The 27632-nt window shown below is 35.2% G+C and overlaps 6 protein-coding genes across 6 annotated transcripts in view; 3 read left to right on the top strand and 3 right to left on the bottom strand.

Annotated features, from left to right (window-relative positions):
- Positions 1-807: 807 nt before the first annotated feature.
- On the bottom strand, positions 808-2352 carry LOC118264212 (28S ribosomal protein S7, mitochondrial). Its single transcript, XM_035576653.2, has 4 exons — positions 2184-2352; positions 1749-1943; positions 1408-1642; positions 808-1116 (listed from the first exon to the last, which is right to left on the bottom strand). Exons 1-4 carry the CDS (start codon positions 2246-2248, stop codon positions 898-900), a joined length of 714 nt encoding a protein of 237 aa, XP_035432546.1. The 5' UTR covers positions 2249-2352; the 3' UTR covers positions 808-897.
- A 1105-nt stretch (positions 2353-3457) lies between these two features.
- LOC118264708 (DNA-directed RNA polymerase I subunit RPA43) lies at positions 3458-5019 on the bottom strand. Its single transcript, XM_035577310.2, has 4 exons — positions 4705-5019; positions 4422-4613; positions 4100-4252; positions 3458-3931 (listed from the first exon to the last, which is right to left on the bottom strand). The coding sequence occupies exons 1-4, from the start codon at positions 4881-4883 to the stop codon at positions 3544-3546; spliced, it is 912 nt and encodes a 303-aa protein (XP_035433203.1). The 5' UTR covers positions 4884-5019; the 3' UTR covers positions 3458-3543.
- A 526-nt stretch (positions 5020-5545) lies between these two features.
- LOC118264157 (dual specificity mitogen-activated protein kinase kinase 4) lies at positions 5546-10602 on the top strand. Its single transcript, XM_035576573.2, has 8 exons — positions 5546-5790; positions 5891-6089; positions 6298-6450; positions 6684-6828; positions 6964-7133; positions 7324-7453; positions 7588-7808; positions 7902-10602. The coding sequence occupies exons 1-8, from the start codon at positions 5757-5759 to the stop codon at positions 8083-8085; spliced, it is 1236 nt and encodes a 411-aa protein (XP_035432466.1). The 5' UTR covers positions 5546-5756; the 3' UTR covers positions 8086-10602.
- On the bottom strand, positions 10507-11351 carry LOC118264158 (transmembrane protein 186). The gene is made up of 2 exons (XM_035576574.2): positions 10995-11351; positions 10507-10918 (listed from the first exon to the last, which is right to left on the bottom strand). Exons 1-2 carry the CDS (start codon positions 11260-11262, stop codon positions 10623-10625), a joined length of 564 nt encoding a protein of 187 aa, XP_035432467.2. The 5' UTR covers positions 11263-11351; the 3' UTR covers positions 10507-10622.
- Positions 11352-11589: 238 nt separating this feature from the next.
- On the top strand, positions 11590-14482 carry LOC118264413 (transducin beta-like protein 3). The gene is made up of 2 exons (XM_035576905.2): positions 11590-11730; positions 12098-14482. Exons 1-2 carry the CDS (start codon positions 11708-11710, stop codon positions 14451-14453), a joined length of 2379 nt encoding a protein of 792 aa, XP_035432798.2. The 5' UTR covers positions 11590-11707; the 3' UTR covers positions 14454-14482.
- Positions 14483-14650: 168 nt separating this feature from the next.
- Positions 14651-27632, top strand: part of LOC118264541 (pH-sensitive chloride channel 2) — a 30187-nt gene continuing 17205 nt past the window's right edge. Inside the window, exon 1 of the mRNA XM_035577075.2 lies at positions 14651-14873. Coding sequence (XP_035432968.1) covers positions 14797-14873 — 77 coding nt within the window. The 5' untranslated portion in view covers positions 14651-14796. The remainder of the gene's footprint in view (positions 14874-27632) is intronic.

Raw genomic sequence — 27632 nt, 5'->3', positions numbered from 1 at the left:
ATCGAGTACTGGTCAGACTGCGTCTAATGGTGAAGCCAACGGTTAGGCGTTGAAACCTCTCCTGCTATTCCGCCACTAAGAACTGACAAAGCTCTAATCGATGCAATGCTATCTTAATTTATGTTTACTAACCCAAATGTTTTGTCCTTTCAGTTACTAACAACTGCCACAAAGGTAAAGTTCGACGGTTCATCTATCTGAGGTCACCACTCGACACTGTCAGTATAGTCAACATTAGGGACTCGGTTGAGACCTTTCCATTGGCCAACTTTGCAAAGAAACTACATACATATATTCAGTGCTTCACTCCCTCATACCATACCATAGGTAGCATTCTATTCAGCTTTGCCAATAGAAAGTGTAAATAAATGAGGTGGTGTCAAAACAGATTTTTGTTCTGGGTATTGTGTAATATTTGGAGTATTGTGACTCAGTTGCTATCAAAGGAAAAAAATCCCTAGTTAATCCGCAAATTATATCTAGCAAACCTAAACATTCCTAGTTATCAAACGTGGAGACAATTGGAATCCTTAATGAATAAAGTTACCACATACTTTGTTACTACTTTACATTACCTAGATACATATCTCTGTGACTTTTAAGCGAAGTGTTAAGGGGAGTTGTTAAAAATATTATTGACTTATTGTATTACATATTTCTTATTCATAGCACAGTATTTCGAATCTTTCCCTTTTACAGAACAGAAACAACTCTTTTTAGATTGTCATCACCTTTTGGTGGCAGCTATTTTTATTGGTCACATCGAATCGGATGAATATAAGATTAAAAACAAGAAAATACACATAATTTGGTATTATCTACACAATATATTTACTTTTACATAATAGTATATTAAAACAACTACATTACAAATATTATAATAGGTCACAATATACTTTACTGCCATCTATAATGCGCATAAGCTCTGTTTGCTTCACATTGTCTGTGCAAATCTTGTTTCTTTTTAACTACTTTTCCAGTGTTGTTGGCAGCATCAAGGAGTTCCCATGCAAACTGTTTCGGGAAATGGACAGTTCTTTCTTTTTCGTAAGTAGCCTCTAATAACCACTTGATTGCCAGGAACAAAGACCTTTTTTCAGTGATGGGCCCTGGAACCTGAAAAAAGAGAAAATTAAACTTAATATCTGATATATTTGTGTCATATACATAGAATGATGTCTTTTATAGAAAAATGGAAATTTCTTAGGTATAAATGTTTATATGAAGAACAGGATACTTAATTTCTAATGCATGTAGGATAAGGTAAATAAAAGATTTCCTCGAAGTAATACTAACTACTGTGACTACAGCAATAAGTTACAAGTATTATATAGTACATCTTCTGTATAGTACACTGTTGCCTACCCTTTGTATATGTTGTTTCCAAGTATGCAATAACCAATTTACCTGATATGTGATACCTCCTCTCTTGATAGGCTGCAGCTGTAGAAGAGGTTTTGAGTTCGCAATAGCTTTGTGCAGGATTTTCTTTGGATCTAATTCTATTTTAGCCTTAGCTTCAGGTGTTGTAGCCAAGTGGTAGCGCTCAATCTGAGACCTCTTGATATTTTCAAATGCTTTCTCAACAAGATTGCGAGCTAACTGTTTATTTCCCTTTTCCATCACATGATTGATGACTTTGCTGAAATTATGAATTAAAAAATGTGTCATTATAGATTATTTTCTTCTCTTGAAGGAGGCAACCAAAGTTATAACCTCATATAACTAAAATACTTGAATATACTTACTTCACCAAGGGATCATGATATACAGAACTGGTTTCATACACAGCTGGTGGTTTCACAGGCAAAGCTGCTATCTTACTCAGCTCAGAACTCTCAATAAGTTTTGCTTGGTCTTCCTTGCGAAATATGGGGTTTTGGAAAAAGTCCGGAAAACTTGTTGGTCTTGAGTATTCTCTGGTTTGCAGTACTACTGAAATCCTATGAAGTTATTCATGGTATTAATATCAAAATAATAGAAGTGCAACTTTTGGCTAAGTGGAGAGGGAGTATTTCATCCAGTTGAGATTTGTTTATATAAAGTGAAAGTGGAAGCTTTAATGGTAATCCAGATAGGAAACTCAACTGAATTAGAGAATATTAAACTTATTATACACCTGTTTACAATAAACTATTACGGTAGCATTATGATTAAAATTACATTTATTTTAACTCTCATACCTAGGCAAGGTGTACGATGGATATCGCAGTATACATTTATTCAAATGCCTAATGTGATTAGACATATTTTCTTCTTAATTTTAATGTTTCTCTGCGAAAATACAACCCTCAAATCAACATAACCCTACTTTTCGTAGATTAACGTTTGACAGATTACAGCGATAATGACAAATCTTTGACAGCGACAGAAATTGTTTCGTCGTGAAATTTTCTAGTGCCTGACAGAAAACTGAAATTACCAAGAATGCAAATGAGCATAATTTATTTCGAAAGAAAAGACCGACTGATGCGTTAATATCATACAACATATTTCATAGTTCATCTTACTCAATATTTTTTTTATTATTTGATAGAATCATTCCCAGCCCAGGTGGCGATCTCCAATTCCATATTTCTCGGAGTCTGACAGTCAAATATAATCCATGTTCCATGTTCTATATAATACTAGTTTTATCCTATCCAATCATGTTTCGACAGTGCTATATCAAAATATCAAAAGTTTAGAAATTAGCCTGTGGACAGCTTTCGTTGGCCAGATTCTAAAATCCAATGTTTAACAATAGGCTGCCTCGTTAGTCGAATTGTCGACTCTACGTCGTTGTCTCGGGTTCAATTCCTGGGTCGGACAAAGCATTACGGGGCTTTTTTCGGTTTTTAGAAAATTTCTTAGTTGTAGCATGGAGTCTGGAATTGTGCCCAGTGTATGGCAATAGGCTCACCCCTATAACATAGGACTTATAACACAAATTGTGAAAAGTGGGAAGTGGGTGTGCATTGTATAGCGGCGTTACGTGCCGTAGTGTGCACCTCTGGCTATCCCTAAGGGGATAAAAGGCGTTATTATGCGACGCAACAATAATAGCGACAAGTGGATCTACCATTAGAATTGGGCAATTTTTCAAATAAATACTCTGTCACAGGCTCCATTGTAAGCCGCATCACTTACTACCAGGCGAGATAGTAGCCAAACGTCGACTAATCATATATAAAGTGACCTATCAACACTTGTTTCGTTATATCACGTCTCACCAATAAAGATAAATAAAGAAATAATATTCTCTCAATGAACATTTTATTAGCAATAAAAATATCACTAAAGTACTTAAGATTAGTATTTAGAATTATCATTATAAAATGAATATTGAAAATATGAAAATTGTCAAATTGAAAGTAAATAATAAAAATGATCCTAAATCATAAAATTTTTAAACTCAGTCATATTGTAACCAGTTTTGTAAAATACTAATGAAAACTAGGGAAATTAATATACAGAGTAAAAATATTATAGTAGTATATTAAAATTTAAAATACTCTGAAATTTTACAATAAGTAAAATTAAACTATGTAAATCTGTGTAAAGTTATAGTACATCTCTTTTGTGCTTTTTATTTGGCTTGGAATGGGCCTCAAGTTGCTTCTGTTCTGATTCTAACAATTTACTTTGCCTTTTTATTTTTTTTTCTGACACACTAATTTCACCGTCAGCATTCTTTGCTTTTGTAAAACCAGACTTTCCATTAACTGACTGGTTATGACTGTCACTGACTGTTCCTGGAGAACTAATCTGAGGTTTGCTAGAGTTTATTAATTTAGTATTTTTTAATGTTGAATGTGGAAGGCCATCTCCTATTTGTTTTGAAGTGTATGGCTTAGTCTTGTCAAAGTCGACATAAGATACATTAAGTGCAGGTGCTGCCTTTTTCTCCACTTCTTCATCATCATCCCCATCAGGACCAAGTTTCACACACCTGAAAACAGTAAAATAAATATAAGTATTTACCTAAACAAACACATAAATAATCTTTCAATAAATTAATAACTAATATAAATTAATACTTCTTTAGACAAGGACATTTTCCCATAAAAATGTATAGGACAGCCTAAATAATTAAGTTGTTGATAAATATTGTAAGTACCTTTGATCCAGTTCCCCTCGGATATAAGGCAGTGCTCCATACAAGTCTAATACGACTATTCTGAATCTGACTTCTTGTCCTTCGTTGATATTGGAGCCAACCCACATATTTCCAGGCTCTTCTGTCGGTCTCGGAATAACAACATTGAACACCCTGAAATGTCAAAAAGTTGCATAATATATTTGCAACATAAACCACTTCAGCAGTAATTTGAAATTGCACAACATATTCTGTTATCAAAGCACAACACAATTGCACAACAAATAAATTAAAACTGAAACTGATCAATAATTTAGGAATAATATTTTCATGTTGTATTTACCTGTGTACAAGGATGCCTAAATGTGTTGTGCTTTTTTTATTAACAATTCCTGTGAGAGTAGCTCCGACATATGGCCTGAATATAAAATAGTCTGCTTGAACTTGAAAGTGAATATCTGCATTATCATTTCTGATGGTTCCAACATTCTGAAGGATTCTGAGGTTCTTGTAACTTAGTAGAATTCCATTGAATCTGAAAGAATATTTTTGTTTATATTGTAGAACTTGTATCATTTTAGAAAATACTTAATTATTTTAACTTTAAAGTTAAAATTATTACTTACTCCTTGTCAAACTTTCCTATTTTGTAATCCAACAAATTTTTGATTGATTCCTTAAGGTTTCCAAGACACCAGGGTTGAAGCGCAAGGTTTTGAGTCACTTTTTTTTCAATAATACAAGAATTTTTATCATTAGCTAATTTCTTTAATTCTTTGATATCAAATTTTATAATTGTTGACATTGTAGCACCGCATATATTAATTTCAAATCAATTCAATCAGACAATCGCTAAAGCAATAACCAAAAAACCAAAGTTAGTAAATTTTCGCAAACACTATTTTGACATTCCAAATTATTTTTTGTTTTTCTTTTCACCCAATTTCATAGACAATTAGTGTTGCCAACTTGTTAATGCCCAACACCCAATATGCCCAATGTTATTTTTGGCGCCGCGCCGACTGAAAATCTGAGGTTTCTCTGTCTACGATAATTGGTAACTTTTTGAAAAACATTAAATATTGAATGACACCACTTTTCACCAGATAAGTTTTCTGTTTCACTTGTGTAACTGTCCCATGGTCCCATGTAAAAAGATACGATTTTTAACATCTCTAAAGTATTACTAAGATTTTTCTAAAAACAACTATATAACCCTCACGTCCTACCTCTCGTTCGAGAATACCTTAATGTATTGCTACCAGTGCTACCATTTGACCATAAAATATTGTCTATAAGTCTCAAATGTCTTAACATAATAGATTTTGGACTATGACTCAAAAACCGAAATAGTGGTTTCGTGGTGTTTCATGACTCACAAATAGGCACAGTTTCCAGTTGCCACTGTAATTTGGAATAAATAAATAAATGCACTATGCCATTGCCACAAAGTATAGATTATAGAGTCTCAGTTGACTGTCAAACTTATGCCATCATCGAATTTGTATGTTGTCGATTGGTACGATGCTTACATTCGACAATATATTTACATGGCATATTATGAAAACGTGACCAATTTTTTCCTATTTTAAACATTCAAATGGAGAATTTGGAAGCCGTAAATTGCACCAAAGAATAGTGGAAAACAATATAATTATCAATTTCGTATAAGATAAAAATGTCGAAGAATGGCGAGGTGTCATCAAACCAAGGTAATAGCTGATAATTGAAACTGTTGTAAATGCAAGCATTCCAATGATTTAGTCGTAAATACTAAATAGAAATCATTAATCACGTGTAAAATTGTTTCAGGCCCGAGTAGACCGACTATGCCGAAGCCTGAGTTGAACTTATTTGGTTTGGAGAAGCGCAAAGGTTTGAACCTTCAGATAGCCGGAGGTCCATCGGGGGACGGTGCAGCATTTATGCCATTTCCTGCAAACCCGCCTCCTGTACAGAGACCCCGAGTTCCGTCTCGTACTATAAGAGATGTATTGCCTGAAAACACAAGGTAAATCTTAATTATTGATTGTTTATTACCTAATAATGTATTGCATTGTTTTTATTTACGAATGTTTTTGTGGATATCTGATTAGAATAATTTTACGTAGACAGCAAATGCTTGGTTATATGTAGCTACTACAGACTAGAATTGGCTCTACATGGGTATATGAGCTTTCAGTTTGATATCTACAGAAAACAAAATTGAAATGTTTCAGAGACAGATGTAGGATATATCCGTCCATGCAATCATCAGGCAAGCTGCAATTGTCTGCAACAGAAATCTATGATTTCACATCTGATGATCTGCAGGACCTTGGTGAAATAGGCAGGGGTGCATTTGGAGCAGTTAACAAAATGGTCCATAGAAAGTAAGTTATTCTTAGTTGTCATATATTTTAAAGAATTTTTGTGAATGCTTATCTTAACACCTGAGTCACTATCTCATTTTATTTTTGAAAGGAACTATGACTACAATATCAACTACACAATCAGCATGTAGCAATCAATTCTTATTAAATGAACTACTATAAGTCCTTTATAATTTCATTCAGCCCATCATTATTAATTTTCTATTTATTAAAAATGAAAATCTATATTTTAGAACAAACCGTGTGATGGCAGTGAAGCGTATCCGCTCCACTGTTGATGAGAAGGAACAGAAGCAACTATTGATGGATCTTGAAGTTGTGATGAAGAGTAATGAATGTGTATACATAGTGCAGTTCTATGGAGCACTATTTAAAGAGGTAAGTCTTCCATTACAATTCTCATTAATTTCAATAATTAAACATGTATTTTGGTGAATTCCAATTAGAAATATCTATAAAAATACCTTGATATCTTGCTGAAATTATAAGATGTCTAATTTATGACTATTTCAGGGAGACTGTTGGATTTGTATGGAGTTAATGGATACTTCATTAGACAAATTTTATAAGTTTATATGTGAAAGGATGCAGACTCGAATACCTGAAAACATTTTAGCTAAAATAACACTTGCAACAGTGAAAGCTTTAAATTATCTAAAAGAAAAATTAAAAATAATTCACAGGTGAGTTTAAAATTTAAACAAAATTCTTAAATATTTATGCTCTTAACTCCTCATATGAGGCAGATTTTGTTTGTATATTTGATTCTGATAGCTTTTCTGCTTGCAATTATTATTTATTGTTTCTATAATTGATGCTTGTAGTAGATAATGCGAAACATATTTAAATATTCATTGATCATTTTATCGACAGGGATGTGAAACCATCAAATATTTTATTGGACCGAAGAGGAAACATAAAATTATGTGATTTTGGTATATCTGGCAAGCTAGTGGACTCAATAGCACGCACTCGAGATGCTGGGTGCAGACCGTACATGGCTGTGAGTTCAACTTGAAATAATTTTTGTCCCTATTCCATTCCCACTTATTTACATGTCACATGACATATTTACGAAAACTAAAGTTTAAATTTTTTTTCTCATTGTTATAATAAAACATTAATATCTTTCATTAGCCGGAGCGCATAGATCCTGGACGAGCCCGCGGCTACGATGTCAGGTCAGATGTCTGGTCACTTGGCATTACTCTCATGGAGGTAGCAACCGGCGCCTTTCCTTACCCGCGCTGGGGATCTGTGTTTGAACAGCTACAACAGGTTGTACAGGGTGACCCACCGAGGCTAACCAACACCAACAATGCTTTCTCCAACAACTTTGTGAACTTTGTCAATACTTGGTAAGTGGATTTGTTAACATTATACCAGATTATAGAAATAAAATTTAAGACTGATTCGAATTGCCATTCTAACACACCCTAATTTAATTACAGCCTCATCAAAGAAGAAAATCAAAGACCTAAATATAACAGGTTATTGGAACATCCATTTATTAAAGGTATTGATCAAAGTAGGGCTGATGTCGCTGCATATGTTTGTGAAATATTAGAAGCCATGGAGCGCAATGGTGTAAGTCCTTTCACAACAGACCAGCCCGCACAGGCATGGGTTGATTAATTAATAATTATCCAAAACTATTGTGTGGGATATTTGCTTGATATAAATTTAATAACACCAATTCACACTTGCAATATTTTACCATACATTTTTATAAATTCAAATTCTGCTCAAGGAATAAATTGTTTGTTAAGGAGATACTAAATTGTAACAATTCCTACTACATGGGTCAATGCATTAAGTTTTTCTTCTGAAACAATTTTTGCTTTATAAAAAGCAATGCACAAGTGTATAATCCTTGAAAAACTTATATTCTATCAGATTTTGTGTAGTCTGTACACAAAGTTATAGAATATTATGATTTTTTATATATCCTACTACTTCATATAAAATGGGCTATTTTTAGTACTGAAGCCCTTCTATTTTCCTTGGATTTTCTATTACTTTCCTTTTCCGAGTTAAAAATAATAGCAGCTTTAAATTTTTTAAAAGATTTAGGAAATTCTTTGACACTTGTGCATTATTCTATAAAAAAACAACTATTGTTTCAGAAGATACAAAATCTTATTAAACAGTATTAACCAATAATACTGTCTTTCCTAACTTTCCGAATTCTTATTTCTTTATTATAATAATAGTTCTATGTCTAATGTGAACTATCAAATTATATTCTGTGAATAACATAAACTACATTGTGCAATGTACTTAACAAAATAAATGAGAGAGAACATGAATGCATTCAATATTTACTATAAGAGAGCTTCATTGCTGCCTTATTTAATATTGTTATGTTATATGTTACTAGGATTTCCATACAATATAGTGTCTTCTTAACAAAAAGCTTTAAAAAATTGCAAAATATTAGTCACTTTCAGGTAACTTCCTACTGTGATTTTGTTGTTATAGTCTTTACAAAGCATTGCCATCACAGGTAAATAGGATGATTAACAACTGAATGTGACTAATATAATAGGCACCAAATCAGTTACTGAGTAGTACATTAGGGCAACTAGGAAAATTGTTAATTGATTTATCATAAATAAAATGTGATTGTGTTTTTTAGAAGTGTAACAAACTATGATAATATTATCTTTGAAATTTTGTATAATATAAATATTGTTATTACCATGAATGCAGAAGCTATTAACAAAAACTAGGGTGCATGTAGCAGTATTGCGATTATTCCTATAAAACTGGAAAGATTTGAAAATATCAATAAAACATTGAGTTGATAATAATGCAAGAACCATTAGACAAGTTTCGAAGTCTCAGTATTCATGGTAGTGACAAACTTCCAAATAAACATTCTTTATTGTACTTAGGTACACACATTCACTTAATGCAAGGGCACATCACGTAAGGACGGCCAATTAGTTACATGTGTGTTATTATATATTTTCTGTTGTTTGCAATATTGAACAATTTATTTAGCAAGCCATAATGTTAGAGTTGTTTAAGCCTGACTAGCCCATTTAGGTACAAATGTAATGCGGGATGTTGGTGGTGACAATAATTTCTCCAGATAATTTTACAGATGATAATAGTATGTAGATAAGAGATAAAACTTGATAGGAATTCAAGTTTCATAACTTTAGTACCTACTGATTTCATATATAGCAAGTGTATGTAATTGACATCTACTTATTGCCACTAACAAAAATCTGCTTCACTGCATTTAAGCTTTTATGTTAAACTCAGAAGCAAGAGTAATACATAAAATAAACTACACATATTAAGATGAATATAATATGGTGATTTATTACATGTTATACATGTATTTGCTTATTGAGTTGTTTCTCTGCATTTTCAAGTCACTATGATTTTGAATTCAATATTAGTACTCTTTAATTTCGATAAAGGCAGTTGATAAGACAAATAATAGCGAAAAATCTGTCATAATGCCAGCTTTTGGCTATTTCAACAATCAATAGAAACTAACCATTAATGAAATTGTTAAGGTTCATGTTCAGTGTTAATTTGCCAAGATTTTCCCAAGTTTATTGTTTTATTGTTATTATGATTTACATGTTCAAGACTTCAAACATTTCTGGCTTAGATAACTGTTAAAATGTACAATAATTTCAATATACTTCTTTGGCTGGCTGACTAAAATGTTTGGGTTAGGAAATGAATTACATGTAAGTGATTTTATAAATTTGTATATACCAACTAAATAATTATTATAAATTTTATGATTGTATGTTATTGTTAACCATAGTTGGGTCAGATATTGCCTTCAGGTTGGATAAATATGTTTCATCATGAGTTGTTGCTTTTCTGCTTGTAATATTTTATGCTTCATCTCTAGAGTTGAAAACAACATTTTAAACTTTGACTGTCAAAAATCAATGGCCTGTGTTATTTTGTATAATTTATGGTATGCTGTCTACCCTTTAGCATTGAATACTGATTTTATTCACTATCTTAGGTACACATGAATGAGAATTGTTTTAAAATTATAGAAGAAAAGTCACTTGCAAATTGTTTTAACAGTGTATTTAATCTAAATTCACCTATTTATAAGATGTGGTTCTCAATACTACTGTATGTTTAAGAAGTAGATTGGTAACATTATGACTCTGTAGTTTTATTTACTGTTATTCTAGCACTTCACCCATTCTCTTAGCATCTAAAACATTACCAAACTTAACAAATAGTTTGTATTTTGTTCCATCTGATAACTGTGGTGATAGATATAATGCATCCAGTGTTTTTGGCTGAATATCAAGTAATGGACACCAATCGTCTACTTTCACTATTCTATCTTTTCGCTTTCCCCAGAAATCTACTGAAGATATTTTGATTTTCTGATTGTCTACTCTAATATATAAATATCCAATTATGTTCTTGAATGGTAAACTAAATAGTGAAAGAACCGCTGTTCCAGTGACTCCTGAAACAGAGGGAAATGAATATTAAATGTATATTTATTTAGTTCAAATGGGAAGCTTTTGTTAACCAATGTTTACCAATGTAAGCTGCTGCATATAAAGCCCCAGGTGGTAGTACATCCATTATTTCCATTAGACCACAGCCAGGTATAGCTATTGATGTACCCGTTAAGTGATATACTTTAAGCCTTTGAAATAGTGCCACATATTTTATGAAAGGAAATGAAAATACAGTTTCATAAATACTGGGATTCTCAGGCTGGACTTCTACTTTTTCTTTTATAGTTGAACAACATCTTCGATATATGATATTGCAATTTCTGCTTCCTATCAATAGCCTTAACATGATTTCTCAATTAGAGTTAGTCAAATATTAAATAAAATAAAATTCAAACAAAAATATATTCCTAACCTCCATATGATTTTGACAATTTATTGACGTTTAATGTTCAAAAACCTTTTTTGTTTCGTTCGGAATCCCCCAATGTCTATGATCATTTGACCAAGTATTTAATGTGATACTATGATATGCAAAATATTAATTATGAATTTCATATTATTTAAAGATAAATATGACTTTTCTGTTTATTTCATCTTCAATTTATTATTTTTTTCTAATTCCTCGTCTCTAGTTCGTCGCATAGACAGGTCTGACATCTGTTAGAATTGTCAATCGTCATTTATTGCATTGTTGTCAATGTCAAAGTCATGCTGTTGAATGAAACGAGCATGTTGTTGTTTTGTGACGGCATGGAATTTTGGAAGTGAATAAAAAAGTGCAAAACTACAAAATGAGCAATTTATTAAAAGAAATGTGAGTATAAATTACTTTATTTAAGCAAATTATGTAATGAACGTACGAAAGGGTCCATTGAAACACTGGTGTTCTAGGTATATGTGATGTTATTAAAAATAACACGCGTAAGACACCAGAATACCTATAATAGTTGAATAGAAATAGAAGCTAGAACTATAATTTGTGATAGATAGAAAAAAAATAACATACCTACTTATTGTTTATATCTGTGAATAACATCATTCATAATTCTTTTGCATAGTTCATAAATCACATGTTTTTGTTGATAGGTTAGTTGTCATTAGATCAGTGCACAGAAAACATAACAAATAGTAATAAATTTATTGTTCTAGTACATCATTAATTTGAATTGTATATATTTCAGATATGAGAAAACTGCAGAGTACACTGCATTTTATACTGGTGGAGATGTACAGTGGACCACAGATGGAGTTCATCTTCTATGCCACTGCGATGATGTTATCAAAGTGGTTGATGTCAACACATTCTCTACTAGCCACACCATAGCACAGACTGATGAAGATGCCGAATCAGATCAAATTTATACTTTCCAAATGTCCCACGATAATAAATCAGTTGTAACAGCACACAAAAGTGGATTGATGAAGCTATGGGATCAAGAGACTGGACAGCAGCAGAAGATTTGGAGGTCTGGCCACAAAGGCCCTGTCGCTAAAATTGCATTTGAACACACTGATGAAAATATTGCTTCGGGTGGTTCCGATGGCAACATTCGGTTATGGGACCTTGCACATAATACTTGCACAAGTAGTTTGCGAGGTGCAGTTGGAGTATTCTCTGTTTTGAAATATCATCCAGATACTAACAAACAATTAATTTTTGGTGCAGCTGATGACACTAAAATCAGATCATGGAACTCGAAAACTGGCAAGGAACATTTAATCTTTTCTGGACATTTCAGTAAAATCACTTCACTGCAGTTTACTTCAGATGGAGAACATATGGTCAGTTCTGGTAGAGATCGTGTATTAATATTGTGGAATTTAAATGAAAGCAAAGCACTTAGAGTTGTTCCTGTATATGAAAGTATAGAATCTACTATTCTATTACCTGCAACATTTAAAATACCAAACTTTAAGAAGAAGCTTGAGACAGAAGGTATATATGTTGCATGTGCAGGAGAGAAAGGTGTTGTGAAAGTATGGAATATGTTAATGAGCCGACTCATGTTTGAGCAAACCAATAGTCTTGTATCTCCAGCAGCTGAGGAGGGTGGCTTAGCTGTCACACATTTGCTTTTTAATGAATTACGAAATGTTCTGTCTGTTGTCACAGCAGATCACAACATTATCATTCATGATCTTGAAACCTTTGAATGTAAAAAGCAGTTAATTGGTTTCACTGATGAAGTGCTGGATATTATATTTTTGGGAAAAGATGAAACACACTTGGTGGTAGCTACCAACAGCCCTGACTTGAAGTATTATGAAATTGATAGTATGAACTGCCAAATTGTAAAGGGACACACAGATATAGTATTGGCTCTTGCTCGCTTCCCAACAAAACCTGAAATGTTTGTGTCTTCAGCCAAAGATAATTCTGTAAGACTTTGGTTACAAAACCCTGACAACCAAATATCTTGTATTGGAGTTGGAGCTAGACATACAGCATCTGTTGGATCAGTATATGCCTCCCAGTCCTCAAATGATTTCTTCGCATCTGTAAGTCAAGACAATTGTTTAAAAGTTTGGAATGTCCCTAAGGAACCCGCAAGTGACCAAAAGATCAAATCAACTTACACAGAGCTGGCTCATCAAATGGATATCAATTGTGTATCTGTATCGCCTAATGATAAAATGATTGCTACTGGATCACAGGATAAAACTGCCAAACTATGGTCAGAGGAGTTGACATTACTTGGTGTTCTTAAAGGACATAGAAGAGGTGTATGGTGTGTCAGATTCTCCCCAGTAGATCAAGTAGTCCTGACATCTTCAGCAGATAGTACAATCAAGTTATGGTCTATAGCTGACTTGAGCTGCCTTAAAACTTTTGAAGGACATGAGAGTTCTGTTCTCAAAGTTGAGTTTGTTAGTAGAGGACAACAAATATTGTCAAGTGGAGCTGATGGATTACTCAAACTTTGGAATATAAAAACATCAGAAAGTAAAATGTCCCTAGATAATCATGATGGCAAGGTGTGGTCTTTAGCAGTTAGTAAAGACGAATCAATAGTTATCACTGGTGGCTCTGATTCAAAGTTGGTGAAGCTCAAAGATGTAACTGCAGAGAAAAGAATACAGTTAGCTAAGGAAAGAGAAGAAATGATATTACAAGAACAAGAATTAATGAATTTGTTACATGATAAGCAATTAATTAAAGCTCTGAAATTAGCACTACGAATGCAAAGGCCAATGCATGTTTTGAAAATAGTTAATGAAGTTCTTGCTGGTGGAAACGAAAAGCTGTATGAAACCCTCAAAGAAATCAACCACACTCAAAAAGAAACTTTATTAAAGTTTGCCGCGGAATGGAATACAAATAACAAGAACTGTCATGCAGCACAACTCGTATTTAATATTTTAGCGCCCGAAATTATTGCAGGAAACTTGAAAGTTCCTGCCTTAGCTGGGTTTATTGAAGGTGCCTTGCCCTACACTGAAAGACATTTTGAAAGATTAACAAACTTGCTACAAGATCTTAACTTTATAACATACACTGTGAATTGCATGCAACCTCATGCTGTTAATAATGTGTAAATAAGAAAATAAAGGGACATGAACCAAAATCTCAAATTTGTTTTAAATTGTTAAATTTACCTTATGTCTACTAACAACATCGTTAATCGTATTTATCTGTTTTAGAGTGTAACCTATGACGCATGTTAATATTTCTCTTCAAACAAAGCTTGCGAAATGTTAATTTGCTAGTTCTGTGTATAAAAGCTCAGATACAGAGCGTCAGCGCACGCGCAGCCTTTTTCCACGGAGAGCAAGTTCAAGCTGCGTGGACGCAGTAGTAGTGAAACGATCACGCGAAGCGGACCGCTCGCGGATCCGCGCTTCCATTTTCCGCGAGTCGCAAATGTTTAGTTTTTAAATCATGGATAATAAAATCTCAATTGCTTTAACATTACTTTTAACAATTTGCAATCAAGCACAAGGAGAGAAAACGCAAGTGTAAGTAACTTTTTAATCCATACTATTTTGTCTTAGCAATGTTTACTTGCAAAAACACGTTTTCAATAAAATTCTTATTATAGACACAATATTAAAGACCATACTTCTTAGTCAGCGGGATAGGTCTCTGTCATATGTTAATACCAGGGATTTACCGATTTATTTTCTTGAAACTGTATTTCTCTCATAAATTGTGTTAGCACATTAATCATACTGGGTACCCAGTACCTACCTTTTGTAGCAAAATATTTAATTGCATATTCTGCCACTAAAGAACTGTCAATTTACGATATTTTAACTTTTATGTCTTTAGTTAAGTATGTTATATTCTTCGATCCATAATACATCAATCTAACTACTTGAGTCGATCATCACAATATTAATTAATGAGTCATTGTAATTTCGTCTAAGAGTTTCAATACTTGCCTTAGGTACCTACCGGTAATCATGAATTTGATGGTACCTACGTACTAAGACAATTAAAATCCTACGAATGTTCATCTCAGTTTTAAATTGAAGTGTATCAAACAAACGGTAGGTAGGTTACTGAGACGTTACTGTTAGATCAAACTGATTTTAAATAGTGTATGAACAATGGGCAGTAGAAATACATATAAGTATATCAGTTATTCGTCGTAACCGAAGCTGGTAATTCAATGGCTAAATTAAATGTTAAAAATAATTATGATGCCTACTTTTGGCATGTACAGGTATTGCTACCCCAAAATAAATTTTACTACAGAGTAAATACAAGAACTGGCACCCCGAAATATACCAAATGGAGAGCGCATAAAGTTTATCCTAAATGAGCTACCTATGTCCCTATGTATATAATGTGCCTAGGTACCTATATGATAGACCAAATAAGGTTCTGTTTAGGATTCCTGAGACGTAAAGACGTCGAAATGTCGTCAACCAGCCTTGGCCGCGGCCCTCAAATACTTTCGACCTCGATTGAACGATTGAGCACTTACTAGTCGGAATAAGAAAAACTGTTAAGTAACTTTGTACTATTGAGCTAAAGTTAGTTAATTATTTTAAAATACAGATATCTTGCTCACCCGTAGAAACCTAAAGAACTAGGTACCTACTATAAGCAGAGACTCAAGATTAAATGTTCTAAAAGCTGTGGTAGGAAATAATTAAGGATAAGATAGTCACATCGCAAGTGTACCGAGGTACCTAAAACTTATATTAACGAGTCGTATATCGCAAAGCTTACCTTTATATGTAGTTATTGAATAGGTACGTGTAGCATGCATTATAGCTCGCTAGATGGTCAGTACAATACCTTACATTTCCGCAATTTCATTTAGGTAGGCAGGTAGAACGCGATGATACCCACCTGCCCGATGTTCTTTCTGGAAAGGTGCTATTTATTTACCAATACAATTGCAATATCAATTATAATATATCTAACTGAACACAAGATATTTCTAGTAACTAATAAGATATATTTTGTTCTTTAACCAAGATTAGAGTTCAAAGATGGTACTTCGGTACGATTCTTGATTCAGAAAAGGTAATCCTGGCTCAAACTTACAAAAAGTAAGTACCTACCTACCTAATCGGTACAGCAGAACCATCTATCAAGTCTGTCAGTGACAGAAACTAACCCTTATCCTGTAATTGTAGGTACTACCTACCCACATGAGTGCATTTTCATGAATACCTAAGTACTAGGTAGTTGCTTAGTGTCGTATAAATAAATTTATGTACCTATATAAAACTGCAGATTTCTTGCGTACTTTATAATATCTACATATCAAAATATTGATCATCATTAGCCGTAAGACGTCCACTGCTGAACAACCGCCTCCCTCTTAATCCTACACGTAGAACGACAAGCCGCAACATCGTCGGTTCATTTAGTGGGAGGTCTGCTCACGCTACATCTTCCGGTCCGCGGTCGTTACTCGATCACCTTTCTGGCCCAGCGGCCATCAGTCCTTCGAGCGACATGGCTCGCCCATTGACATTTGGCACTTCACTGTGCATATCCTGAGAGCTGTGTCTGTTACTTATGTTCTTAGGCGAATTTCCATATTTCGTTTTATCATGCAAAGAAGCTCCGAGCATAACTCTTTCCACCGCTGGGCGATTCTGAGTCTCTCTAAAAGGCCAGAAGTTAGGGACCATGTCTCGATACCGTATGTCTTATTGACAAATATTGGTCCTAATAAGGAGCAGTTGTAATAACGTATAAACATTATTATGTAGTGAAATTGATAATTAATTAATTATTACTTCATATTACAATTCATAGAAATAGAATATAATTACGTATTTATTTAATAGAGATTCCCGACACCTACTCGTAAAAAAGTTTTCATGAAATATTGAAGCACGAAGATTACAATCACGTGTTATTTAGCTATTCGTACCTTTCGAACGAAATCCAGAAGCGTAGGAGAACATGGAGTAGGTACCTATAGAGAGAGAATGTGGGGTCAGTAGTTACCTGAAACTATCTACAAAATCCATCTAAGTAGTCTCTTTGCACTGACTTTTAGCTAAGTACTAAGTAGGTAGTAATTTATAGGACTAATAGGCAACTACTGCAAAAAGTGTAGAGGTAAAAAATAATCCACATATTCCTACAGATATGAATAATTAGATTGTATGAAGATTGATTGCCGAGCAAGAGTAGTGGTCGTAAGTGCGACTGCCGAGTGGTCTCGGTTTCGATTTCTGGGTCGAAAAAGTACCTACCTATACTGCGAATTTTCCAGTTGTTTTTTATCTCTGATAGTAGCTACCCACGTGTATTGCAATTGTAATAGCCTCCCCCTTTTACGTGGTCTCTCAAGAGTGTAAGTGAAATCTATACCTACCTACCTATATACTATATACCTACTCTTCTCCTCCCTGAAGATCGAAAAACATGATGTAATATTTATTACATCTTTTCAATTTCTTTATTTTGACATATGTAACTATTTACTTAATTGTATGACATACATGCTCAGGTTACACATTTGAGTAGTAGCTAAGTGCTTAGTAACACATCATTCGGAAGTTTATATTGTCATTTTCCTTATTTTATGCGCATTTAATAAGACGTCGCCTGAGTACCCGACTTCTGTAGGCCTATGTAGAAGTAGGTACAAGTGGCTCAGTTCCTTGCATTGGAAATACCAGCTACTGTATTTTCATTGAAGTGCTGATAAATCAAAATTACGTAAGTAGTTTTAACGGGTGCTTACCATAGTCATTCATTTGTTATCAAACTGCAATGTCACGCCTTTTATTTATATTCCCGAAGGGGTAGGCAGAGGTGCACATTACTAGGCACTAGGCACATTACTTTTTCACGATTTGTGTAATTAGTCCTGTGTAATAGGAGGTGAGCCTATTGCTCATACTGCTATACATGCTATATACTGGGCATAATTCCAGACTCCGTGCTATTACTGAAAATTCTTCGAAACCTAAAAAAGCCCAGTAATAGTTTGGCAGTCACACGACCAACGGCAACGAGGCAGTTACCTAATTTGTTACCATTTTTGTAATGATTCCCTACACAGTCAATTATTAAAAAGTTGGAAGGTACAATATCGCGGCATTTACCAGATACTCAGATAGATTACGTTCACCATAGCCAACCTCGATTGGACTAGAATGAGCTAGATATTTGCATACTATGTATCACATGACCACTTAATCGATCTTTATCGCTCAAACATGACTGGACTAATTAAATTCATTATTAAATGAGTAGAGTAGATACACCGGGGACTCACCAGATTACCCTTTCTATGTTTCTCCTTACAGATTATAATAGTATAGATAATTATCTATATTAAATATATCCAGACGTACCTAAATATTGTCTATAATAATAAGAAAATTATCTATACTAAAGTTGTCCGTAAGCATAACATATAGCATCTTGAATTTTAAAAGTACTAGGTAATATAATACTCCCTTTTTGGAAAAGTGATAAGAGAATATAGAGTACGTAACCAAATAATTTACTACAAGTTTTGGGTCTACGTAAATCTTCTCAGTAGTAGCATAAATCAAGCTTATCAGTATTGATTAGAGTCGAGAGCATAATTCTTGTCTTTTTTGTTCATGATACATCATGTGTATTAAAGAGATGACTGAAACTTAACAAGGTAGTGCCTTTACGTCTTGTTCTGCACTCAGTTTTAATATTAAGTGAGTCCTCCTCCATCGTATCCTAGGGGATGACCTTCGCATAAACTGATTTTGCGACATTGTCAGCTGATATCTCCACCACTCGAATGCAGGAAAAGTATCTGTTTTCTGTCGTGCCGGCTGTCAGCATTTGTTCCTATTGTATTAATAATGATCCATGGTCACGAAGGCTACCCTACCCATTAACAGATTCATTATGAATAGGCAATTATTACAGTTTCTTCGACAAAATAATACTAAGTACTCAACGATCCTTACGTTTTCCTTAATTTAATTGTATTGTTATTTAACCTAAACAGATTTTGCAAAATTGAAATGCATTATCTATGAACAGTTTCTGAGGTGAAATTCTTCATTTTAGAACTTTATCCTCGGATTAATTTGACTGCGCGTTAATCAGATTATCTGTACATCGTAAGCTCTTAATTACGTGTATCTATCTAGTAACGTCGCGTTGTCGACGTCCCCTAATGACCCGAAATGTTTTATTAACTGAAGTATAATCATAACACAGAACAAAGAATGTTGCGCGGATTTTGGTAATCTGTATCTTAACGACTAGTACGTATACTCCTTAGATATAGGGCAATTTAAACATAGTATCTACCTAGATAGATAGATAAATAGCTCTTTAGTAGAAAACATGAACGAGTCCTAATGAATGCGGCGACTTTGAAACCATCGTGACGTTGGGCTGAATGACTTTCAGCCTCTGGAGGATTGCATTGTATCCATGTTTACCTCGATGTAATATCGGTCACTATCGACCAAGTCATCTTTTGAAACAATGCAGCATGTTTTTAGACTGAGTTTTATTACTAGAAATTAATTGTAAAACAATAAAACCGGAAGATATCCGCTGTTAAACAGAAGATTCCCTGCCATCTTATATTTTTTAATAATGATAATCCTCGCGCTTGGCAGGTGGTCTGGCCTGAGGACTAGTTTCGCAGTTACATAATTATGTTGAATCAAATTATTTTCATCCAGGTCTTGCTTAGTAACTGTGTTGACTTAAAATAAATAATAATATTTACTGATAGACATTTATATAGAACTTGTACGAAATTAATTATTATGATTGCTTAGTAGATGTTTTGTTAAGCACCTGTTTCTCAGGTAAATATGTGACGATAGAGATAACGTTTTGAAGTATCTGACAGACAGATGGTATCTAGATTCTACCTACCTATACCTATATATATATGCCTAGGTAAGTAGGTAAAGTTATAAATAAACCAAACTACAGGTACTAGGTACGAACTTTTTTCCGCAGATTTGTATGAATTCCACTGAATCTTCTTCTCTTTCTGTCCTAGGTTATTTATTTAAGGCATAAATATTTATGTGGTAGCGGATTAGTTGATGATATTGACTAATTTAAACAACCCTTGGGCAAATGTGCAAGTTGTTGTGTGGCCCAACAAAAATGTCGGTAACGCACTTGTAACTGCGTTGCACGTGCCCATAGGCAACACTTATTACCGATTCATCTATTCGTTGCTCTATATTTTCGCAAGTCATTTCACTATAAAACATTTCACAAACAAACATATAAACAACTTTAAAATGAAATAAAGAGCCTTTACAGATAAAATGGTTAAGTACTACCTACCTATTATTACCTACAATAACGACACGGATTCCGAGAAGAATTACTTAAATTCTAATTGTTATCTAGTATTAGATACTTGCATAAGTTTTTGTGTATCGAAAATAAAATTTTTGCTACATCTTTAAGATTATGTACTTATATAGCTGTATGTTAAGTGTATCTGTTCACCAAAATTTGATAAAATACATGCTAAATATAAAAATAGAATATTTTTGGAATATTTGTGGACCATTGGACCCATTTTAACTAGCGCTACATCTCGCATCGCACCCGTTTTGTCGTGTGAAAATTAAGAACGTCATAGGTACGTTTAAGAATAACAAATTACCAAATACCGACAACTATTTACTTTAACTCAAAGAAGATCTGATCATTATTATTTGCTTGATAAAAAGTTACAATAAGTTACAAGAACGGCTCTATGACACGGTCCGATAATTGACCGTGACCGCGCGTTAGACATTGTCTATAAATTCCGTGTTTAGATAAAATATAACAGGTTACCTACACTATTGTTAGATGTACTTCCTAAACAAACATCATCTTTTGTAAATGAACTACATCTATCCTTTGCGATCCACCTAAATGGTTGGTTTCGTACCCTTAAACCAGTCAGATTCTGAAATACATTTTACTTTCTAGTGGAAGTAATAGCTCCCAAGATAGGTATCGCAAGCTATAAAGCTAAGGATTTAAATGTATAGGTAGAGTAATGATTTCAATATTTTAATTAATACTTACATACATTGAAATCTGCCCATAAAAAGGTTTGAGTCAAATAAAGACAAAGTAGGTGCCTAATAAGTATAAAGATTTCAGACGTACCTACATTAAACTTACGGGGCTCAATTACCTCATCCGCACGCACGTCCGAACGCATTTGTAACGCCGGTGTATCAATTGCTTACCATCGGGTGATCCGTCTACTCATTTACCGGCTTCACTATATATTATAGTATAAAACAAAATCGCTTTCTGTGCCTCTACATTGTCCCTTTGTACGCTTAAATCTTTAAAACTACGCAACGGATTTTGATGCAGTTTTTTTTAAAGATAGAGTAATTCAAGAGGAAGGTTTATATGTATAATACATGCATAATATATCATCAATGCACCCATGCGAAGCTGGGGCGGGTCGCTAGTATACTATAAACAAGTATCTAAATAATAAATTGAAAATTAAAGTAGACATAGGTTACGGGATGCACCAATCTCCTACCCAAAGGCCGGCAATAACCTGTTACTCCACTTATGTTGCAACTGGCATAAAACCTTTTCCTCATCCTCTTATGTTGTGTACCACCTATTAGGTATGTCGTTAGATATTTAACCTAAAAAAAAACTGTTGCAGCAAGTAAGCTGGATGAGTAAAGACAACTACAAGCTTAATTTTCATAAAGTAATACAATTATTTACCGCGTGTTGCAGTTCAATAGTCTTGAACTTATGCTACCTAACCTAAGTAGGTGCATAGGTACATTACTCGACTACTCACTCGTATAGACACATATTTCATTCAAATTAATTGACTTTGAATCATAGTATGTCTACGTGCCGCTAGATTAACCACAATGATTTTTTTTTTCTTTTTAAAAAAAACGTTGCCCCACATTAGGATTTTCTCCTGTGTCGTGGGTGCGTTTACAAACATACAAGTTCACATACACATGACACCCAGACCCGAAACAACAATTTGTGGGTCACACAAAGAGTTGCTTCGTGCGGGAATCGAACCCGCTACCCGTTGCGCGGCAGCCAGTTGCCCAGCCACCGCACTAACCGTGCAGTCAATACAATAGTACCTAAATGTATGTTTAATAACGACATTTATTACTTTTTTTGCCTGAATTCTGACTGAAAAGAAGAAACCAAATAAGATCTAGATAATAAGTTATTGTAATACATAGGTAATTGGAACTGAAAATGAACAGATTTCAGTAATTTCTTGGTGTCTATGACGTAAAATAGTTTTGTGCACGCACTGAAAAGTCTTAACTGTTTTACATGTAAGTATATACTTTCATGAAAATCAGTTGAGTTATAAGTAATTGTTGTTTAGGCTATACATCTACTTCACAACTTTAAACGATTAGTTCAAACAAAAAATATGAAGGAGTACCTATACTTAGTTTAGCATAAACCATTCTCTTTTTTTTTACTACACCTCTACCACTTTTACAAAACACTTTCAAACGGGTATGTATTTAAGTCAATAATAGTTTTTATTGGTGATAAAACCAATTACAACTTGACTAATTGTCGTGATAGAGCGAGGAAGCGGTGAACTGACCTTTTTGCCAACTTTTTATCACTCAAGGCACCGTTTTAATGGATCGCTATAGTGAAACGGTGTTTTCCATCAAACAGTCTCACTTTCAGTATCTACGTGATATACATGAAACTTGATAATTAGATGAGGTGGAATAAGTTACTTATTATTTTATTTTATTTTAATTTTTTTATTTTATTTTTTTTTTTATTGCATACATTTTATATATTTTATTATTTTATATTTATACTTTATAATGGACGACACGCAGAGTGATAATGATAGTTTTGCTTCAGCAAATTCTGATCAAGACAGCTTTACCAGTTTTCCTTCACTTTCTGACACACTTGAATCACATTTCTCCGATGTACCGAAAAATCTAAATGTAGTCCATATAAACGCACAGAGTATTCCGGCTCATTACCACGATATGCTGGCAAATCTTGACTGTAAGAGTATCCATGCAATCCTAGTTTCTGAATCCTGGTTAAAACCCTGTCTTCCCTCTACTTCCTACTCTCTACCTGGATACCAGTTAGTAAGAAATGATCGTACGAGCTGCGGCGGCGGCGGTGTTGCCATATACCTTCGAGCAAACATTTCCTTTAAAATAATTGATATGTCACCGCAGCCCCCCGCAGAACGCTGGCGAACATCTTTTCCTGGAGCTAACTCTGCGACATACCAGAGTATTGCTCGGTGTCTATTACTGTCCTTCTTTACGCGTCGATTATTTCTCCTCATTCGAAAATTTACTTCTAAAATTAACTCCCTCTTACAGTCATAGCATAATTATGGGTGACTTTAACACCTGTCTCCTGAAACAGGATTCTCGCTCCTCTTCCCTTCAATCCATCGCTCAATCCTTCAACTTGTCTCTTCTTCCACTAAGTGCCACTCACCACTTTCCTAACTGTTCACCTTCTCTTCTTGACCTTATCCTTGTCTCGTCAGACCAGCACGTTGTCAAGCACGGACAATGTTCTGCTGACAACTTCTCCTACCATGACCTTATCTTCCTTTCCTACAAACTCTCTCCTCCTAAATTTAAACCTAAAACTCTCCTTCAGCGCAATTTTGGTGGCATGGACCACGACAGGCTTCGTGAGGATGCCGGCAGCATTGACTGGTCTGAGCTCCTTGCTGCTGAGGGAATTGATGACAAAATCAAGGTGTTTAGCAAAAAACTCAATGAATTGTATGACGTTCATGCCCCAATCCGACCTGTAAAAATGAAGCATGTACCAGCGCCGTGGCTAACAGACGAAATCAGAGTTGCGATTCGCAGAAAGGCAGCAGCGAAAGCCAAATTTAAACGTCAACCGAATTCATTGAACCGTAATGAGTACATTGCAGCTCGTAATCGGAGCAACAGGATGTGTAGGGATGCTCAACGCCGCCATATTCATGAGTCCGTAGAAAATGGTAACCCAGCCAAGGTTTGGGCATTTCTAAGGTCGATGGGAGTTGGCAAACAGCGTCAAACTCCTATCACCAACAATCTAGATATCGAATCCTTAAATAAACACTTCTCCTCTTCACCCTATATTAATGGGTCTATAAAGTCTAAGACTTTACACTATCTTTCTTCTCTTCCCTCTCCCGACTACTCACCATTCTTCTTTAGTCAAGTCACAGCTTGTGATGTTAGAAAGAGCATTGTATCCATCAGTTCCAATGCAGTAGGGAGTGACAGTGTCAGCCGTAAGATGATACTCCCTGTCCTAGACGAGATCCTTCCTGTCATCTGCCATATCCTTAACTATTCCTTATCCAGTTGCGTTTTTCCTTCTGCATGGAAGGAGGCGCAAATCACACCACTACCCAAAAAACCAAACCCTGAATCCTTTTCCGACTACCGTCCAATTTCTATTTTACCTTTCCTTTCCAAAGTCCTTGAACGTCTAATCTATAACCAGCTTAGTGCTTTCCTTACCAAACACCGTCTCCTTAATCCCTACCAATCCGGGTTTCGTCCGGGACATAGTACCACTACGGCTCTAGTCCACATCACCGACGACATACGATCCGGTATTGAAAACGGTAATTTAACTCTCCTCACCTTGCTAGATTTCAGCAACGCCTTCAATACCGTCGATTTCGACATACTGCTTGGAATACTGAGCTCTCTCAACATATCTCCAACTGTGATTGATTTCTTTCGTAGTTACCTGTGTGGCCGCCGGCAGCGTGTTGCCGTTGAGGGTTCATACTCTTCCTGGTCTGATACGGCTGCTGGCGTACCGCAGGGGGGCGTTCTTTCTCCTTTACTCTTCGCAATTTTTATAAATTCTATCTCTAATGAACTTCTCTCTTCCTACCACCTGTATGCCGACGACCTGCAAATTTACTCACAAGCACCTCCTGATGAATTTTCCGAAGCAGTCAAGATGGTCAACACTGACTTGGCTCGTATATCTGAATGGAGTACGGCCTACGGCCTAAAGGTGAATCCCACGAAGACCCAGGTCATTGTTGTCGGTAGCCCTCGTTTACGATGCAAGATCGCGTGGACACAGATGCCACCCATAGTTTTCGACGGTACTACAATACCTTACAGCGATACTGTAAAGGACTTGGGTATTGTTCTGGACCAAGACTTTTCCTGGGGACCTCAACTAGGACAAGTCAGTCGAAAAATGTTTGCATCTGCGAAGTCTATGTGCAGACTTCGTAACTTTCTTCCAACTGCTACTAAAATTGCGCTAGCTCAATCACTTCTCCTTCCCATTCTCGATTATGCCGATGTCAGCTATCCGGATCTTACCGAAGCGCAGTTAGATAAACTTGAGCGACTCCAAAATTTTAGTATAAGGTTCATATTTGGATTACGCAAATATGACCACATTTCCGAATATCGCACGAAACTCAAGTGGCTGCCGATCCGCCTTCGCCGGAATACTCATATCTTATCTCTTCTATACAATATACTGTTTAATCCTGCTACCCCCATTACCTCAAGGAACGTTTCAGGTTCTGTCATGACACACATTCTAGACCAGTACGGTCATCGGAGAGGCTCAAGCTTGAGATGCCTCAACATCAAAGCAGAGCCTTTGACCAATCTTTTACGGTTCGAGCCGTGCGGCTGTGGAATGCGCTACCGCTTTTGGTAAGGCAGGCACAGTCGCTCGCTACTTTCAAGGTGCTCGTGAAGGATCACTATCTTTCAAGGCTGTAACACAGCGTCATTGTTTCCTTGCAGTCGTTTTCTTTCTGCTATCACATTTTCTTGTCATTTGTAACATAACTATTATTTCTTGTGTATATATGTATGTATGTATGTATGTATCTATGTATGTATGTATGTAGGTATGTATGTGGGTATGTGTGTATGTATATGTATGTATTTGTGTATGTATGTAATTGTATATTCATATATTTAAGTTGTAAGTACACCCAGAACCACCTCACATTCACCATCTCCGTCCACCCAAAGGTTGCCTGGAAGAGATCGCTGTAAGCGATAAGGCCGCCTTTGTACCCTACCATCCACTTAGCGCTACTTATATTTATTTGTCTGAATTGTAAAAGGTGTACAATAAATTTTATTATTATTATTTATTTATATATATTCTTTTTGTCTCCGGCAAGCCGGGTATTCTGGTGGCACGGGCCTAAGCCAAGTGTTCACCAGTGGGGATTTGATTGTGAGAGGGCTGTACTATAGTCTCCGCGTCAATCTGCAGAAATTTCCTAACTAACCTACAAGTATTTAGGATAACTGCCTTTTGCAATAGGTAGTAAGTGCTGGTTGGCAGGTTCAGAGAATTTAGAGACTGGTTGAGCTGTTTGGGGATGACTCCTGTGGAAGATATAACTATTGGGACTATTATAACTTTTTGTAAACGCCAGAGTCGGGTTATTTCATCTTTTAATTCTGTGTATTTGGATAATTTTTCGGCTATTGTTGTCTGTAGATTGTGAGTGTTGGGTATAGCTATATCTATCAGGAGTCCCGTGTTATTTCTTTTGTCGATAAGTGTAATGTCTGGTCTATTGTAATGAACTGTGCGGTCGGTGAAGATTGCTCGGTCATAGTACAACTTTGTTGTACTATTTTCCAGAACAATTTGAGGGTTATATTTATAATATGGTACAATAGATTCTATTAGTTTGTATTGATAAGCTAGTTTTTGATGAATTATATTAGCTACCTGGTCGTGTCTGTGCTTATAATCAGTCTGGGCTATTGATTTACAGGCACCGGTAATATGTTGTATGGTTTCTGGGGAACTATTGCATTTTCTACACGTGTCGTTTGATAGGTTTTTTATTATATGTTTTCTATAATTTTTAGTCTCTATGACTTGATCCTGAATTGCTAGCATGAACCCTTCCGTCTCCGGGAAGAGTTCGCCTCGATTTAGCCATGCGTTCGACGCTTCTTTGTCGACGTTTGGTTGGCATAAATCTTGGCGGTGTCTTCCATGTAGAGACTTTTGGGTCCATTCTAAGCATTTTGTTTTGTTATCTGTAACTGTTTCATTTCTCTGTGTAGTCCTGTCGTTAAGATTTAGTGGTGTAAAGTGTCGGTCGTTGTGTGTTATTAGTCTGTGTAGTGTGGAAGATTCAGATTTAGCGAAAAAATATGTTCTAAGTGTAGTGATTTGTCGGTTGTGAAGATTCAAAATATCTATAAGTCCCCTGCCCCCCTCTTTTCGTGGTAGCGTTAACCTTTGCACACAAGATCTTGGGTGGTGTTTGCGGA

Source organism: Spodoptera frugiperda, chromosome 26 (assembly GCF_023101765.2).
Source record: "Spodoptera frugiperda isolate SF20-4 chromosome 26, AGI-APGP_CSIRO_Sfru_2.0, whole genome shotgun sequence".
In the NCBI taxonomy this organism is placed as follows: Eukaryota; Metazoa; Arthropoda; class Insecta; order Lepidoptera; family Noctuidae; genus Spodoptera; species Spodoptera frugiperda.
The sequence above is the reverse complement of the archived record's forward strand: the minus strand, read 5'-3'. Positions and strand labels throughout refer to the sequence as shown.

Excerpts from the sequence above, each read along its gene's own strand:
- LOC118264212 (XM_035576653.2), bottom strand. The coding sequence starts at position 2,248 with ATGTCTAATCACATTAGGCATTTGAATAAATGTATACTGCGATATCCA. Across the intron at positions 1,944-2,183 it reads CCATCGTACACCTTGCCTAG|GATTTCAGTAGTACTGCAAA; the intron begins GTATGAGAGTTA and ends ATAACTTCATAG. Across the intron at positions 1,643-1,748 it reads TATCATGATCCCTTGGTGAA|CAAAGTCATCAATCATGTGA; the intron begins GTAAGTATATTC and ends TCATAATTTCAG.
- LOC118264708 (XM_035577310.2), bottom strand. The coding sequence starts at position 4,883 with ATGTCAACAATTATAAAATTTGATATCAAAGAATTAAAGAAATTAGCT. Across the intron at positions 4,614-4,704 it reads ATAGGAAAGTTTGACAAGGA|ATTCAATGGAATTCTACTAA; the intron begins GTAAGTAATAAT and ends ATATTCTTTCAG. Across the intron at positions 4,253-4,421 it reads TTAGGCATCCTTGTACACAG|GGTGTTCAATGTTGTTATTC; the intron begins GTAAATACAACA and ends TTGACATTTCAG.
- LOC118264157 (XM_035576573.2), top strand. The coding sequence starts at position 5,757 with ATGTCGAAGAATGGCGAGGTGTCATCAAACCAAG. Across the intron at positions 5,791-5,890 it reads CGAGGTGTCATCAAACCAAG|GCCCGAGTAGACCGACTATG; the intron begins GTAATAGCTGAT and ends AAATTGTTTCAG. Across the intron at positions 6,829-6,963 it reads ATGGAGCACTATTTAAAGAG|GGAGACTGTTGGATTTGTAT; the intron begins GTAAGTCTTCCA and ends TGACTATTTCAG.
- LOC118264158 (XM_035576574.2), bottom strand. The coding sequence starts at position 11,262 with ATGTTAAGGCTATTGATAGGAAGCAGAAATTGCAATATCATATATCGA. Across the intron at positions 10,919-10,994 it reads ATATGCAGCAGCTTACATTG|GAGTCACTGGAACAGCGGTT; the intron begins GTAAACATTGGT and ends CCTCTGTTTCAG.
- LOC118264413 (XM_035576905.2), top strand. The coding sequence starts at position 11,708 with ATGAGCAATTTATTAAAAGAAAT. Across the intron at positions 11,731-12,097 it reads AGCAATTTATTAAAAGAAAT|ATATGAGAAAACTGCAGAGT; the intron begins GTGAGTATAAAT and ends TATATATTTCAG.